This window comes from Phocoena phocoena, chromosome 17 (genome assembly GCF_963924675.1).
Source record: "Phocoena phocoena chromosome 17, mPhoPho1.1, whole genome shotgun sequence".
Lineage (NCBI taxonomy): Eukaryota > Metazoa > Chordata > Mammalia > Artiodactyla > Phocoenidae > Phocoena > Phocoena phocoena.
In genome coordinates, this window is record NC_089235.1 from 42,782,412 (window position 1) to 42,799,948 (window position 17,537).

General features: G+C 36.4%; 1 protein-coding gene across 5 annotated transcripts in view; it reads left to right on the top strand.

Annotated features, from left to right (window-relative positions):
* MTDH (metadherin) overlaps positions 1-17,242 on the top strand; it is a 54,321-nt gene extending 37,079 nt beyond the window's left edge. For 4 of the 5 annotated variants that reach the window (XM_065895181.1, XM_065895185.1, XM_065895184.1 and 1 more), the window contains 5 exons: positions 5,650-5,774; positions 9,942-10,049; positions 12,244-12,384; positions 14,723-14,879; positions 15,517-15,587. In XM_065895181.1, the coding sequence (XP_065751253.1) occupies positions 5,650-5,774; positions 9,942-10,049; positions 12,244-12,384; positions 14,723-14,879; positions 15,517-15,587 (602 nt within the window). Of the gene's footprint in view, positions 1-5,649; positions 5,775-9,941; positions 10,050-12,243; positions 12,385-14,722; positions 14,880-15,516 lie in introns of all 5 variants that reach the window. The other variant, XM_065895183.1, reaches the window with a different exon arrangement.
* The last annotated feature ends 295 nt before the right edge of the window (positions 17,243-17,537 follow it).

Below are 17,537 nucleotides of genomic sequence, written 5' to 3' on the forward strand. Positions count from 1 at the left end.
CTGACTGTGCCAGGCACTGATCTAGATGGTTTAAGTCTTATGCATATTATTAGCTTGTTTAGTACAATTCTGTGAGGTAGGTATTATTTTTTTCCCACACTTTCCAGTTGAAGGAACTGAGGTAAAGAAAAGTTATCTAATTTTCCCCAGCCACACAGTTAAGTGGGAAGAGCTAGTATCAGACTTTGGTAGTCTGGCCCCCAGAGTTCATGTTCTTAACCACTGCATGGTACATCCTCAATGATGATTGTAATCATGAAGGTATGCTTGCAACACAATCCAAAGATTAGTCTTAGACTAGTCTCTGTTAGATTCGTTGAAGCACAGTTGAGGGAGGTGAGGTTGGAAAGGTATATTAGGAAGGACCATATTGTGAAAAGCCTTGAATTGCTGGCTAAATATTAGGGAGCCACGGGTCAGAGTACTAGTTTAGAAGGTAGATCCTAGTTCTAGTCCTGACTTTAAAACATAGTACCTCATATGTCTTGGACTTTGTCACTTACCTTGGAATCTAGATTAATTGACCTGTGAAACAGAGCAAATAATCTTTCATATCTACTTCCATAGAGTGTTGTGAGGTTTTAATGAGGGAGTGAACATGAAAGCTCTTTGAAAATTATAAAGTATCAGATAAATACAAAGTATTACAAGGATGTGAAAGCACTGTTTTGTGGGGGATGGGGGAGGAAACAGTCTGTACTTCGGGAAGAATGATCTGCTATGTGCAAAATAGAATTGAGGAGTGATTGTAAGAAAATAGCACTGAGTTGTCTTGGGCAGCTGTGGGTTGAAGCTGAGGAAAATGGAGCAAACAGGGCTCTAGGCTTCCCTGCTTGGAAAGAATAGCTCTACTTTTATCTTTTTATTCTTGTGATAATGAAAAACACAATTGGCTGATAAATAAGAGACTGAAATAAACATATCCATGGGACTCTGTACTTAAGTAATAAGTATCAGACCGCCTTTTTTGTTTGTTATGCTGTATTGGCAGTCTTTTCAGTCCAAAGTTACTCTTTAACCTCATTTTCTCTGTGAATTTTATTTTTTGTGTTATCTTCTTTAATGTCGCTAATTTTGGTACTCAGTGAATTTAGTTATTCCTTCTAAATTTATAGAATGCATGAAGTATTTGAGATTACTAATCCACAAAGTATATATATACTATCTTTACATTTAACAATGTGATACGATTAATATATTGACCCTCTGGTTTGAGGCATAAACATCATTATCTAGCAGAAAGGCATTGAATTTACCCAAGCACTTGAATATAAAGTTAAGATGCTGGAACTTCCCTGGCAGTCCGGTGGTAAGACTCTGCGCTCCCACTGGAGGGGGCACAGGTGGCACAGGTTTGATCGCTGGTTGGGGAACTAAGATCCCGAATGCCGCGCATTGAGACCAAAAAAAATTTTTGAATAAAGTTAAAGATGCTAAAGTACAGAAGGTAATGTTTTTTAAAGACAGATGTTAATCATTCAATTATCTTGATCATAAAGGAACAATATCGTCATAACCCCTGTAAAAAGTCAGATGTTGAATAGAATTTTGTTTTTGTTAGCACACCAGAGTGGAAGAGTTAACAGCAGCATAGTGAATGGGTTGAGAGCATGGGCTTTGAGGACAGACTACCTGGGTTCGAATCTTAGCTTCATTGTTTTTCTGTGCTTCAGTTTCATCATCTGTAAATATAATATTTCTTCCCTCACAGACTTGTTGAGAGGATTAAGTGACATAATACTTATAAAGTCCTTAGAACACTGCCTGATACATGGTAAATATTCAGTAAGTGCCGAGATGCTATTGATGATATTCTTCTAGGAGCATAATTAGTCTACTCAGTGGGGTTAATTTGTAAATTGTCTGTTTAAACACTAGAGAAATTCTTTCTAACATATTTGTTTTATTTTATTAAAGTTAATGCTGAATTAAGTTCTGACCAGAAACAGCTGACAACCATTTTCTTCCTGAGATAAAAAGGAAAATAGCTACGGGATGCTTAAACCTGAAACATTATTTCACAAGCAAATTCAATAGAGAGACAAATTCCTTACCATTTTGAAAAGACAGCTAATATAAAGCTCTTTGGAAAGACTTTGGCAAACTAATGGGAGAATTTTAAGAAATGAGAAATTATAAATGGAGGGAACTATGCTATGAATGAAACTGTACTACATAGTTTCAAGGAAACTAAGATTATTAGCACCAAGTATATGTATACTTGGTGCTAATAAACTAAGGTTCATTAGGCCCATGAACCTTGAGAATTATGCATTGTCCCCTGGTGACAATTTTTAGGCTTAGTTGATTGATCTGTTGTTTTAAAGTAGTTTTATTTGGGGAATTCCCTGGTTAGGACTCTGCACTTTCACTGCCGAGGGCCCCAGTTAGATCCCTGGTTGGGGAACTAAAATCCCACAGGTCGGGGGTGAGGGGCGGTGGGAGGGTGGGGGGGAGTAGTTTTATTTGATCCCAGTTAATTTAAAAATTATATAAAAACCAACCTGAAATCAATAAACGTGGAAAAATCACTGTAAAGCTTTATAAAGCCTGTAGAGATTTATGCTTCTATTAATGTTCCGATAGAAGTTGAAACATAGGCTACAGTTACTCCTCAAACTTTATGGCTGTCTAAGCCTTTTACAAAAAAAGATAATTTTACCGAGTACTTTACTAGATTTTTATCCCTCACCCCCCACCACCACCATATTTATTAAGAAAAGAGTTTAGGGCTTCCCTGGTGGCGCAGTGGTTGGGAATCTGCCTGCCAATGCAGGGGACACGGGTTCGAGCCCTGGTCTGGGAGGATCCCACATACCGTGGAGCAACTAGCCCCGTGAGCCATAATTACTGAACCTGCGCGTCTGGAGCCTGTGCTCCGCAACAAGAGAGGCCGCGATAGTGAGAGGCCCGCGCGCCGCGATGAGGAGTGGCCCCCACTTGCCGCAACTGGAGAAAGCCTCGCACAGAAACGAAGAGCCAACGCAGCCATAAATAAATAAATAAAAATTTAAAGAAAAAAAAAAAGAAAAGAGTTTATATGTTAAATAGTGCCGGTTCACTTCCTTAAACTTTTTTTTGTTTTTTTTTTTGACAAAATAAAGGTTTTTTTCCGACAGGAAGCCCTAAGAGACCTGGCTTATGGACAGCAATTTTCCAAATCTGGGTTTCTTATTTGTGAGGTTTAAGCAAAACAGTTGACAGCTTTGGCATTCAAATCTCCTAATAATATTTTTAATGAATGCTTGGTGTAAGATGAGCAATTGGTTCCAGACATCTACTAGATACTTTTTTTTCTTTTTTGTCTGTGCTGGGTCTTAGTTGCAGCACTCGGGATCTTCCTTGCGGCATGCGGGATCTTTAATTGCAGGATGCAGGCTTCTTAATTGTGGCATGTGAACTCTTAGTTGCGGCATCATGCGGGATCTAGTTCCCCGACCAAGGATCGAACCTGGGCTCCCTGCATTGGGAGCACAGAGTCTTACCCACTGGACCACCAGGGAAGTCCCATACTACTAGTACGGGAGGTCCCATACTACATACATATTTACTTATAAAAATGACTTCTGCATTAAAACATAACCAAGTGTATCTTATTGAGAGATGTATCAGGACTGGGAGAAATAAATTCTTAATTGTGTATGCCTGATAGCTTAGAAACTGTCTTTCTATCGTTAATGTCATCAGTAATACATTAAAAGCAGTAGGTACCATTTATTGAGCACTTACTGCATTGCTATGAACTGCTTTACATGTATCTAATATAATCCTTTCAACAATCCTATGAAGTTGGTACATAGCCAATTAAGATTGAGACATTTGACCAAAATCACATAGTTATTAAATGGTAGAGCAATATTCAGATATAGGTCTGTTTGACTCTGAGGTCCATGCCCTTAAGCTCTATGCTGTTACTGTGTAATACTGGCTCTGGATACCTGCTCGTGGTAGTAAATTTAGAAATATAGGAAGGAACTTCCTTTTTTGTAACACATTTCACACTTGTAATCACTTGCTCCATGTTTTTCCTCTGCTGGACCATAAATTCTTGCTTATGATGTTTTCAGTCTCTCCCCATCCTCTACTGGTTTAGCCCCTCTTCTCCCTTTTCGCACTTCCCATGACAGAATCTGTCACTCTGTACTTAATTGTTATACTTACTTATCTTCATCCCTGAGTAGACAGACTGCGAGCTCCATGTGGGGAGGGATTATTTCATACTCATTTTTGTACCTGTGTTATCTGTCTAGCTCAAGTTCTAGTATTTAGTAGTACTTAATAAGATGAAATTCCTGTAACTCCATTGTTAAGATGTATCTATTATTAATGTATTCTTTTCTTTTATCTCTTCTTCTTATAAATTTGCGATCATGTTACACAGGCAGTTTTGTCTATGATTTTTATTCTGTGAGCATTTTCCCAGATCACAATATATTTATCCAAAACATAGATTTTTTTTTAAGTCTTCATGAGGTCATATAATAATACCTCCCCTCTAAACAAAAGTAATAGAATTCATGTGGAAAAATAAGAATAGTGAAGAAGATAAGAGTAATGCAGGAAGATTTGTTGTTCTAGATAATAAAATGTATTACAAGTTATATTTTGTATGACAGGAATAGATGAATGGAACAGAAATTCCAGAAACGGACTGAAGTGTATATTTAAGAATTTAATATTTCATAAAAGTAACATTTGGCATTAATTGGGGAAAGGTTGGATTTTTTTTCAATAAAGAGCAATGTTAGAATGACTTGTTAACCATTTAGAAATAAAGTCTAAGTTCTGTTATGTTAACATTAAGTAGTTATTATAGATGTATATATGGATGTGTATGATGTCCAGGGAGAGGAGGGAAGAATTAATTTTGAGAACTACTTATCTAACCAGGGTAAAGCCAAAGATTGTTTTTCTCTTTTAGAATAAGCCAGTGATAGCTTCCCAAAGGAGGTAAAAATTCAGTGCTTCCTAGCGTGAAAGAATTTGGAAGTCTAGATTAGAAATTTATTCTTCAAAAAAAAAAAATTTTTTTTTCTTGAGAAGAGGGTGGTAGAAGCCCTGAAAATGACTCATATATTTTGGAAAGATAAAAGTAGCATTGAATAATCTGAAAAAATATAAGAAGGTAAAGTATTTTTTTTAAAAGAGGAGAAAAAGAAGAGGTTGACTATTGTGCATGACTTGGTGAATTTGAAGAAGAACCTAATGTTAAACAGTTCATAAGGAGGGAAGAGCGTGATTTCGGCACTGCTGTTAGAGAGTGACTCATTTTACACCTGAGGGGACAAATCAGAAAAAATGACCAAGTCTTAGATGAAGTTACACATAAACAGTGAAAAGAAAGCAAATTCAGGGGATAAACTTCCTTTGATAATAAAGGAAGTAGCGAGAGTGGAATAAATGGTTAATTCATAAGTTTTCTGGAGTTTCTTAGACATTCCATCTAGTCATATAATGTGCCCAGCAGAAGTTGGGTAAAGGTTTTTACCGTCATGTTATTGGGTATTTTTCATAGCCCTTAAAGTGTACTTGGGAAGAAGAAGAGCAGTAGTTTAAAATTACAGCTTAGTTCAACATAAGGAATTTGGGGTTTAGCATTTAGTTTTTGGCAGAAGTGACAGATACCTAATTGACACTGTTAAATTTTAGATGGTATGTCTTCTGCTGATCCCAGCTCTGATTGGAATGCGCCAGCAGAAGAGTGGGGAAATTGGGTAGATGAAGAAAGAGCTTCACTTCAAAAGTCCCAGGAACCAATTCCTGATGATCAAAAAGTGAGTAAAGGGATTAGTGGGTATGTTTATTTCTCTGTGCAACCAACTGTATTGGAATTATTAAGGTTACATTCTGTATTACAAATATATCCAGGGGTAGAGTTGCTTCAGAGAGACATTCTAATCATATTTGCTTCAGTCATCTTATGTCCATATGCATTCTCTCCATTACTGTCTCTTCTTTCCACAAATTATTGAGGATTCTACTATGTGGAAAGCACTATTATATACTGATAAGAAAAAAGACGCACAATTCCTGTCCTCATCAGAATTATTATAACAGCCTACCAGCTTTTAGTGTGTTTAGAGAAGAGTAGATTGGTTCTAATGAAAAATTAAGGAAAGCTTCATAGCAAGATAAGACTGAGAACCTTATGAAAAAGGGACCAAGGCAGGAAAGTAACATGTTTGGTGGAGAGGTATTAATACACGTGTGGAATCAATTGGTGGTAGGATCAATTGTTTGTATGTCAGTCTTCCCTTTCTAGGCTTCATTCCTTAAAGAAAGGGACCGTGAAGTTTTTATTTTTATAGCTCTATAAACTAGAGCTACAATACATGATTCACATTCAGTAAATGGATAAATAGATGAAATGAGTGATATATATACCTTGGCACATTTTTATGGAATTCTAGAAGTAATGAGAACCTACTGACAGCTTTTAAACTAGGGATAACCTAATCATTGCTAGGGTTAGAAAAATTAGGCTGGGAACTTCCCTGGTGGTCCAGTGGGTACAACTCCAAGCTCCCAGTGCCAGAGGCCCGGGTTTGATCCCTGGTTGGGGAACTAGAATCCTGCTTGTTTGCTGCAGCTAAGAGCCCTCATGCTGCAACTAAAAGATCCCGCATGCCGCGACTTCCCTGGTGGTCCAGTGGCTAAGACTCCACACTCCCAATGCAAGGGGCCCAGGTTCGATCCCTAGTCAGGGAACTAGATCCCGCGTGCCGCAACTAAGACCCAACACAGCCAGCCAGCCAAACAGACAAATAAATAAATAAAAGAATAAAAAGATCACTCATGACGCAACTAAAAAAGATCTTGCGTGCTGCAACAAAGATCCTGTGTGCCACAACTAAGACCTGGCACAGCCTAAATAAATAAATTTTTTGAAAAAGAAAAATTAGGCTGGATATAGCAAAAATGAGAAGACTGGTTTGGGAGGCTATTTTATACTATTTTGATTTCATGAATCAGGAGGAGATAATGAACTAAGTTGATAGCTTTGAAAAATAAATGGAAGCGGTTATTTACAAGAGACATTAAGCTACTGATCAAACTTTTCTACTGGTTGGTTATAGATTGCATCTGCCATGGGTCAGGTATTGTGCTAGTAGAGAAACAAGACACAGTTACTGCCTTCGAGGAGCCTATAGTCTAGTTAGGGAGGAGAGGAGGGAGACAGGCACATTGGAAGATAAAAGTAATGTTATAATGTGTTAGGTATTATGGAAGCACTTCGGCGTTTTAGCAAAGGCATCCCAGAGGTTAAAGCAGAATGTGTAGCAAAGAGTGATCAGAAATGAGACTGGAAAGGGAAGCAGAAACCAGGTTCTACAAGCCCTTGAATGTCACGTTTAAAACCTTGGATTTCCCGCCTGCCAATGCAGGGGACACGGGTTCGAGCCCTGGTCCAGGAAGATCCCACATGCCGCAGAGCAACTAAGCCCATCTGCCACAACTACTGAGCCTGGGCTCTAGAGCGCACGCTGTAGAGCCCACATACTGCAACCACTGAGCCCGTGCGCCTAGAGCCCATGCTCCGCAACAAGAGAAGCCACCACAAAGAGAAGACCGCACACCACAATGAAGAGTAGCCCCCGCTCACCACAACTAGAGAAAGCCGTGCACAGCAATGAAGACCCAATGCAGCCAAAAAATAAATAAATAAATAATTTTTTTAAAAAATTGTTCTTAAAAAAAACAAACAAAAAAAAATGACTTCCAGAATTGTAGCTTAGGTAACTGGGATGGTGAAAGTGGTGCTCCCAACAGAGAAAGCAAAAGCTAGTTAATTGGGGGAAGATGGTTGGTTCAGTTTGGGGTGTGTTATATGTAAGGTGTTTTGTAGATATGCCTAAGAAAAGTTGGTTGCAACAGGTTAAAGCTTTGGGAAAAGATTTGTATTTGGAAGTAATTAGTATATGGTTGTTAAAACTTTGAGGGTGAGTGAAATGTGTAGAAAATTTTATAGAGTTGAAAAGAGCAATGTAATGAGCATAGAAATCTGGGGAACTCCCAACTTTTAACCCATGAAAGAAACTGAGGGAGGAGAGTTCTGGGACACAGAGGCTGAGACATTTGCTCTCTGGTAATTTAGAGCAGTTTGATTAGAAACCTTGGACTAGTAGCCAGTCAGAGTAAGTTGAGTAAAATGATGGTTAAAAAATAATAAGGTATTTTTTTCTTGGGACTTCCCTGGTGGTCCAGTGGGTAAGACTCCGTGCTCCCTATGCAGGGGGCCCGGGTTCAATCTCTGCTTAGGGAACTAGATCCCTCATGCTGCAACTAAGACCCGGTGCAGCCAAATAAATAAATAAATTTTTTTTTTTTAAGATTTTTTTTCTTAAGCAAGTTTGGGTATGGATGGAGGAGAAGTAGTGGATAATAGCAAACTGTAGTATGATGAAGGGTTTTGTTGGGGTCGTTTGTATTTTAATGATAGGAGAGATTTTAGTGCAGGGGTCAGCAAACTTTTATTTAAAGGGCCATGCATTAGTGCAAAAGCAGCCATAGACAGTATGGATGGATTATAAATTGGCTGAGAAGCAGACTGACCAGAGTTCTTGTGACCTGAATATCCTTCAGAGGATGCATCTTTTCATATGACATTTTAATCATTGTGAGCCTATGGTAAAAACTTCTGTGGAAGTTTCTCCACAGCTAGCAGCCAACTTGGACTGAAAGTCTCTTAGCTAAGTTTAGCAGGATTTGGTTTGGTTTTGTTTTTCCATCTGCTAGTAATTTCTGTTAACTATTTGATGGTTCATGAGACCTCCAAAATCATCCTAATGACTATGGTGCTGAGCAGAGAAATAGCAAGTTAGCTATATCATCTCTCCCTTTAAGTAGAGTCTAAGAATCTTGGCTGTCATCTGTACAGAATAATCTAAAAGCACTTTTCCATAGAAAACTCAGCTATATGGTATGTGTGAAGAAATATCATTCATACTAATTTAACAAATCTAATTTACTATTCTTGTCATGCAGAATATTATTTTCAATGACATTCTTCTCAAATTCAATTTTTTTAATTAAGCCTTTTGAGGTAATTATAGAGTCACATGTACTTTTTTAAATATTTTATTTATTTATTTATTTTGGCTGCGCTGGGTCTTCATTGCAGCATGCGGGCTCAGAGTTGCCGCATGCAGGCTTCTTGGTTGCGGCATGCTACCTCTTAGTTGTGGCCTGCATGTGGGATTTAGTTCCCCGACCAGGGATCAAACTCAGGGCCCCTGCATTGGGAGCACGGAGTCTTACCCACTGGACCACCAGGGAAGTCCCAGAGTCACATGTACTTGTAAGAAATAATACAGAAAAATCCCTTGTACTCTTTACCCAGTGTCCCCCAATGGTAACATCTTGCAAAAGTGCAGTACAGTGTCAAAACCAGGACATTGGCATTGACACGGTCAAGATACAGAACATTTCTAATGTCTTTTTGTGCAATATCTGTTGTATCTTTTGCACACTTTCTGATTGGATTATTTGTTTATTGTTGAATTTTGAGTGTTTTTTTATATAATCTAGATACAAGTCCTTTGTTGGATATGTGGTTTACAAATATTTTCTCCTACTCTGTATCTTGTCATTCTCTTAACAGGGTCAAGTTCAATTTTAATGCAAATAGTTCTGTGTTTAAATAAAATGAATTACCTAAGAAACGAGTTTTTAAAAACCAAGGTTTACACAGCTGTCTAATTGATCATGTAGTGAGTGATGAAAGATGTAAGAAAAAGAGGTTTATCATAATAGAAGAGTGAAGTTCCATGCACTTCTGTTATTTTTTGAGTATGTGATTTCAGATCAGTTTTATTGTTACTAATTCTTATTTAGAATTTGGGAGAAAAAGACTGCACCTAATGAATTATTTCATAATAATTTTCTGGATAATGAAAACTTAACCAGTTGGTTCACTTCAGTATTTTTGCTTTTAACATCAGGTTTCAGATGATGATAAAGAAAAGGGAGAGGGAGCTCTTCCAACAGGGAAATCTAAAAAGAAGAAAAAGAAAAAGAAGAAGCAAGGTGAAGATAACTCTCCTGCACAGGTAAAGTATAAAACAACAGACATCATTCATTAAGCACCTACTGCTGACGTGTGAAAAGATAATTTGCAGATGCTGAGAAAATGTAGAGATATAAAGACACCATGTGAGACATCAAATTTACTTGAGAAGCATTTGAAAAGTCATAGAATGTTTTAAACATTTTATGTGTCATACTGTAATAAAAATGTTATTGCTCTAAAGAAAATATCAAAGGTATAAACCAAAAGCAAATAACTAAAATTCTAAATTAGATGCATTTTAGTTTATATTATGATGAAATGGAACAGGGGGTACAGTATTTCACACATACAGAAATTTTTTGAGTAATGGAATTTAGCAAATTAGAATTTTAGCACATTTAGAAAAACCATGTGCATAACAAGTGGAGTCTTTCCCTTGACTCTGAGTTTGCTGGCTGTTCGACTTGGTATCCTTTCCTGATTTTTTGGCTTCTAACAGAAACTTTCTATTTATATCACTCCTACATTTTCCTTTTCTTTTCTTTGGTTTTTCCTATCTGGGAAAGTATTTTTAGATCATTATATAGATGAAAACAAAGATTTTAATTTCACATGTACTAGATTACTGGAAATACGCATGGATTTGTTTTTGAAAGCATTATCACTATTACATTACAACTTATGAAAATCTTATTTCTTACTTACAACCATGTGGCTAATTGTTTTCATTCCTTTAAATGTAGGAGATAACCAGAATTTCTAGAGGATAGGCTACATAGTAATTTTCCTACTTATTCTATTTGGAAAAAATTTCAGCGTGACTTTCTAAAGAAGTATGTGTTCAGTTCTTTTTTGTTGTGGGGAGCACAACCCTTCATAAATGATACCAATCCATTATCAATATTAGTTTTTTCTCAGTAATAATAGATGGGCATTAAGGTTAACATAACTAAGATCAATGGGCATAAAAACAAAAACTATATAGTAGGTGTGCTTTTCTTGTTAGCTGAACTAGCTGATGAGAAGTGTTATTGATAGCCATACTTTGTTTAGTAATACTATCTGAAATCCATTTAGCCAAACTTTTTCTGGATTTCTGTGATTCATACTATGGACTTTACTAATACTGCTTTTCTGACTTGTAGATTAGGTGAGTTCCTTTTAAAAGAAATTTTGTGGGGTAGATGTATACCTTAAATTTCAGATTAATTGGCAAAGGTCATTAAATTGTGAAAGTTCCTTTAGTATTCTGATATTCATTTTTAAAAAATGTTTGATCTGTTTTTTAAATATAGTGAATAAGTATACAGGTTTTAGAGTCAGATCTGTATTCACATTTTAGTTCTGCCATTTACTGAGTTGTTTTTTGTTTGTTTGTTGTATTTTGCACAAGTTCCTTAACTGCATAGATTGTTTTGAGAATTAAATGAGATATCCCTGAAGTTCTGTGTAAAGTACATAGCACAGAGTAGCCTATGCATAAATGATTACGTTTTGGAATTTTTTTTTTCTTACCGTTCACAATGATAGTCCTATTTAATATATTCTAATTCATACTTATTTCACATACCTAAGCATGTAATGTCTTTTAAAAAGTTTGAAGACCTAAGAATGGAAATGTTTAAACTTGGAAAAGACCATAAAAATTATCTACACAAATTTTATTTTACAGTTGAGGAAACTGCAGTTTGGGGAAATCAAAGATTTGTCCTTGACGTAAGCATCTGTCCTTGACTTAGCTAGGTTGTGGCATGGCCAAAACTGAAATTCCTATCTGTGTCCTTTCTACTGTGTAAGCTTAATTTGTCTAGAAAATGCACTTATGTATAAATATTTCATTCCTTGAAAAAATCATTAAGTGAAATGCTATTTCTAAAGTCTTAAAGTAGCACCTAATTCCCCGTGTACTTTTTATAAAAGGAAAAAAATACTTGTTTGGTTTAGTAAATTAAATGGTTCCCATTTGGGGATGTGAGTGTGTTATTTTTTAATTCACAGTTGATTTAAATCCCTGAGGAAAGCAGGGATGATGAACGTATATTCCAAATGTACCTATGGTTAGAATTCTTTGAATAATTATTTTTTTTATGCTCTTTTAAGCCATTTGGGCAGTTTCTGAAATAAAATTATCTTCTTGGAATATCTTCTGGACAGTAGTACTATAAACCAAATAGATTTTATTTAGGAAAAAAATGAGTGATTTGTATCATCTAATGCACTACTTTTCTCTGTAGGACACAGAAGAATTAGAAAAAGAGATTAGAGAAGAGCTCCCAGTGAATACCTCTAAGGTCCGTCCAAAACAGGAAAAAGCTTTTTCTTTGAAGACCATAAGCACTAGTGATCCAGCTGAAGCGCTCATCAAAAATAGCCAGGTAACTTTCTGATATGTAAGGAATAAAATTTTGATGACTTGAGAATTGTATTAATAGTAATATTTTATGGAGGCCCATGCTAAACATTTTAAATACACCAAATTGCCCTTACAACAACCCCACAAGAAAGGTACAACCCATTATATAAATGAGTTTAGAGAAGTTGAATAAGTTGGCCCAAGTCCCATAACTATCAGATGCAAAACTAGAGGGAGCCACTAGACTGTATTTTTTTCTTAAATATCTAGGCATACAAGGGATAGATGGCTTACAGAAAATGTGACTGGTTCCACTTTCCCAAAAGCATGCACATAATATAAAATGACTATGGTCCGACCTCTCAGAATGTAGCATTTGTTTAAAATTTGCTGACAGTATCTTGAACTGTGTGCCTCTGTGGAAAATTTTGATATGTCAGAAGGGACCATTTTACAAAAGGTCTAGACCAGTGACACAAAGACCATAGCTCTTTAAAAGTCTGATTTCTAATTTGGTAAGTTATATCATATAGAAATATAAGAAATATGAATGACCATGAAATTCTGCATGGTTCGTTTATATACTCATTCAAAAAATGTATTGAGAACCTACCACAGTGCCACACACTAGTTAAGGTTCTGGGGACACATCAAAGAACAAAGACAAAAAAATCTCTGCCTCTATGGAGGCTACATATTTAATGAGAAAGCTTTACACAAGAACCTGAATTACTGTTAAGAGAAAGAATTTGTAACAGTCTGGTTCTAAAAATCGTAACCATACTTCCTATTTGGACTTGATGCTTTTAATTCCCTGAGAGTATTTTGACATAAAAGAATGCAGTCTCAATACATACATAGGACTTCCCTGGTGGCACAGTGGTTAAGAATCTGCCTGCCAATGCAGGGGACACGGGTTTGAGCCCTAGTCCGGGAAGATCCCACATGCCGCAGAGCAACTAAGCCCGTGAGCCACAATTACTGAGCCTACGCCCTAGAGCTCCCGTACCTAGAGCCCGTGCTCCACAACAAGAGAAGCCACTGCAATGAGAAGCCCGTGCACCACAATGAAGAGTAGCCCCCGCTCACCGCAACTAGAGAAAGCCCACGTGCAGCAACGAAGACCCAACGTGGCCAAAAATATATAAATAAACTAATTTTTAAAAAAATACATACATAAATTTAATAGTAAGACTGCAAAGGGTCACATGACATTTTGATGTTTTATTTAATAAGTCATTTTCAGAAGCCATCTTGTAAAGGATATTTGAGTCCTCCTGTGATTTAATATAGGTAAGTGAGAGAATGGGGGGGAAAGAGATTTAAAATGAGTACTGAACTTTTGGGTATGAAATAAATACAGGAAACATTATTAAAGTTGAACCAAGCAACATAAATGCAGCTTCAGATACCTGAGATAGGAAGAAGGAATTCTAGTAGTTACCTGGGTACACACCTGCCTCTTGTTTCCTTTCCCGTTGTGCTTTCTTGAACCCATGGAGCCTGGAAGAACAAGGGGCAAGAGAAGCATGACTTACCCTTGTTTCTGTATTCAAAATAATCATCACAGGTAGAGCTAAAGGGTGAGATGATCTCTTACTCATCTATTACAGCCTCAAGGCACTGTAGGTGTTGGAGTTTCTGTTGTTACCTGTCCTGAACATTCATTAACAGGCCTCATTGAGGCAAATCAGTTAGTTTACCTCTCTGCTCGGAGGCTGCAGAGGAGAAGGAAGATTCAAGAGTTCAGGCCCTACGCATTATGATTTCACTACCAGACTCAATAAAACTCTGACGATTTGGACCTGAGTTTTACTAGTTGCTTTAATAGATAAGACTCTAGTAGCCATAGTCTGCTGTATCTGAGGCCATCTTTTTCCTTGGGGAGGAAACTGAACCTATTGCTGCTGCTGTTTGAGATAGCTCTAACTCTTCAGAAGAACAAAAGGGAGTATCACCTACTGGTAGTTCAGAAATTTGCTATTTTCTTTTTGCCTTCACATGAAAATGTTTTGAGGAGGTGAGAGTTAGTGGGAAGTGGGCAGAAGCATTGAATACCAAAACATTAAAAAATCCTGTTACTTGTAATGAAAAAGAAAAATGTAAAAGTTAATGAAAATGGAATTATTCACTCTTATGTGAAATTCAGTAAACATCTTGTGATTTTACACATTTATCCATTTTTATCCCAACCTGTATTTGTGGATATTGTAAATAAAGACTTATTTGGTTATGTGTCACTAGAGGGCAGGCATGAGTTGTAGCGCTTCTTATAAATTATTTGGCAACCATGTTCATATTACTAGGATTTTTATTTGAAATTTTTAATGAAAATCTAAGATAATTTCATTTCAAAATAGCCTATCAAGACTCTTCCACCTGCTATTTCTACCGAGCCATCTGTTATTTTATCAAAAAGTGATTCTGACAAGAGCTCTTCCCAAGTGCCACCAATGCTACAAGAAACAGATAAATCCAAGTCGAATACTAAGCAAAATAGTGTGCCTCCTTCACAGAGTAAGTAATTCTCATTTTTGGTTCTTTTGGTGTTCTCTGTACTGTCTGTATGTGTTACTATCTTAAAAGTCTAATAGATTACTTACTAGAGCATCCCTTTCCTCCTTTGTGAAGATTCCTTGGACCCTTGTGGACCTCAGTTGGGAGGGCCAGGGAGCTGAACTCAGTTCAGGCAAGAATAGGTGGCCAAGGACATACACAGAGGAGGGCTATGCCTGCCCTTACTTGCCCAGTCCCTCCCTTTTTCTGTGCACATGTTCTTGAGACTGCAAATTGTTCTGTGCCCTTTTTTTTCCACCTCTTTTTCTCCCTTTAGCTACCGTTAGTGTCCATTTTACCCACTTTCACTTTTATTACTTAGATTGAGTCTTTTAAACAGTGGTTTTTCTAGGTCAAAACTGATGAAATATCATCCATATTGTTAAACCAAATAATACAGAGGAAAGGAAAAGAGGAAGGCAGCCAGAGAATATCCTAAAAACATGTAACTAGAACTTGAAAATGTAAACATAAAATGTGAGGCATCGTTAGTGGATTTCAGAGCACGTTTTTATTGATACTACTTTCATATTTTTGAAACAGAACAATATTTACTGTCCTCCTAACTTCTCTCTCTCTTTCCCCCCCCCACTTTTAGCCAAGTCTGAAACTAGTTGGGAATCTCCCAAACAAATAAAAAAGAAGAAAAAAGCCAGACGGGAAACGTGAATATTTTTTTTCCTGAATTGGACATGTGTTTGCAAACACTGTCTTGAAGATTATGCTGTTTATGCAATAATTTGTGAACATGTACAGAGTTTTATATAAATTTAAACCAATTTTTAAAACAAAACTGTGAACACAACCACCATAAAAATGGAATCAAAGGAAAGTTAATTTATGAAATTAAGAGGTCAGCAGAATTGGAAGACACTTGGGGAGTCTTTTCAATCTAACAAGAACGATCTTAATTTAAGAATATTATCCTGGTTTTACAACAGTGCCCTGTTTACAACAGATTGTGCCCTGTCTCATCTGCAGCTGAGGAATAAAGGATTCTGATTAGAGAGAGGGTTGCCTACATATTCGTAGGCATCTTCTTGGATCTTATGCACGGAACTTAAACCATTTGAATCTGTTTTATGCTTAAATCAAAGTGCTTTGATCAAATGCATAATCTGCCATATCTTTACATATTTGTTGGTAGCAATTTGTATTAAAGAAATCACAAGTGCAAATAAAAAGTCATTTATCGTTTGTTTAACTAAACTGTCATGGTTTAGTTTACAATTTTTAAAAAGTTCTTAAAACATTCAAAATGCAGTTGACACTTGTATGGCTTATGAAGTTATTTTTGATAGTCTTACTTTACTTGAATTGTTCAAAGTACAGTATATTTTAAGTTAAGAAAGGTAAACTGTATATTTGTTTTATACTTTTAAGGTTCAGACTCACAAATAATGCTCTTGTTGATGATTTGAAAACTTTCAGGCAAAATCCACCTTACATTTTTTCCTTTCCCTAGCAATTACTTTTTTTTCCAGCATCAACTCTTCTTCATTACTAATACTTTTTTGACTTTAAAAATGAAATCTTTCACAAACTAGTTATACAGACAGAACTTTGATTATATGATGGAGAATGAAAAACTAAAGTCAGACAGCTTTAATTGACATTGTCAAGACCTCCAGTTATCAGGAATACATTTTTTTACTGCCTTAACCTGTAGTGCGTAGAATATGCATCAATTTCTTGAAGGGGATTCATGTTTTTATAAGAATTTTCATGTAATTATTGCAATTGTGATCAAATAAGGAACGTTTCCTGCTTGAAACTGTATTGATTTAAATGATGTGTGAGATGTTTCACCATTTTCAGGCACTGTGTAATTCTATTGTAATAAACTGGCAGGTATCTTTGTAACTATAAATAGTGCATGCTTAGCCATGTACACTGTAAATAGCCTTTACCAAACGTGTTTGACAAGGACCATAATTAACATCACTTAGTGAATTGTGATAAAGAAAAAAAGCCATGATTTATTCGATGTGATTGGCTTAATTGTTTTCCTGTGGCGCCAAGAATGAAACTGTTTAACAGCTGTAACCAATGGTACTGATCTGTCCATCCAATCTTGTCTTTATTATATTTGACTGTGGTTTGATAGTATTGAATTGTCACACTAGGAAAGCTAAAGAAACAAAATGCTTTTAGTTTTGCTGAAGACTGGCCTTATTAATGGACAGCTTTCCTAACAAGTGATTATTAACTTTTATCAGGTGTTAACATCTGTTTCAGGAACATGGCAGTATGTTTACATGTCAGAAGTTTTGTTTAATTCTATATTTCTAAATTGATTTGTTTAAATAAATTCAGCAAATGGATAGCATCGTTTTTATTTGCTTCAATATCGGGGTAAATAAGCTAAAGTGCCAGGAGTGGATTTCTTCAAATGACTGTGCTCTGTTCGCTTTATATAGATGCTGCCTAAAGAGATCCAAGGATTCCTACATTGCAGCACTTTGTAAAGGTATCACAAAGGAGAATTGAATAGGGAGTCTGTGTAATTTTAGAATGTGCCAAAAGATCTATGCTCAACAAATTTAATTGAACTCTCTCAACTCTACCTCACCATTTCTTTATTTTAGAATTGTGTTGGCTATGTCGAATGTCGGACTT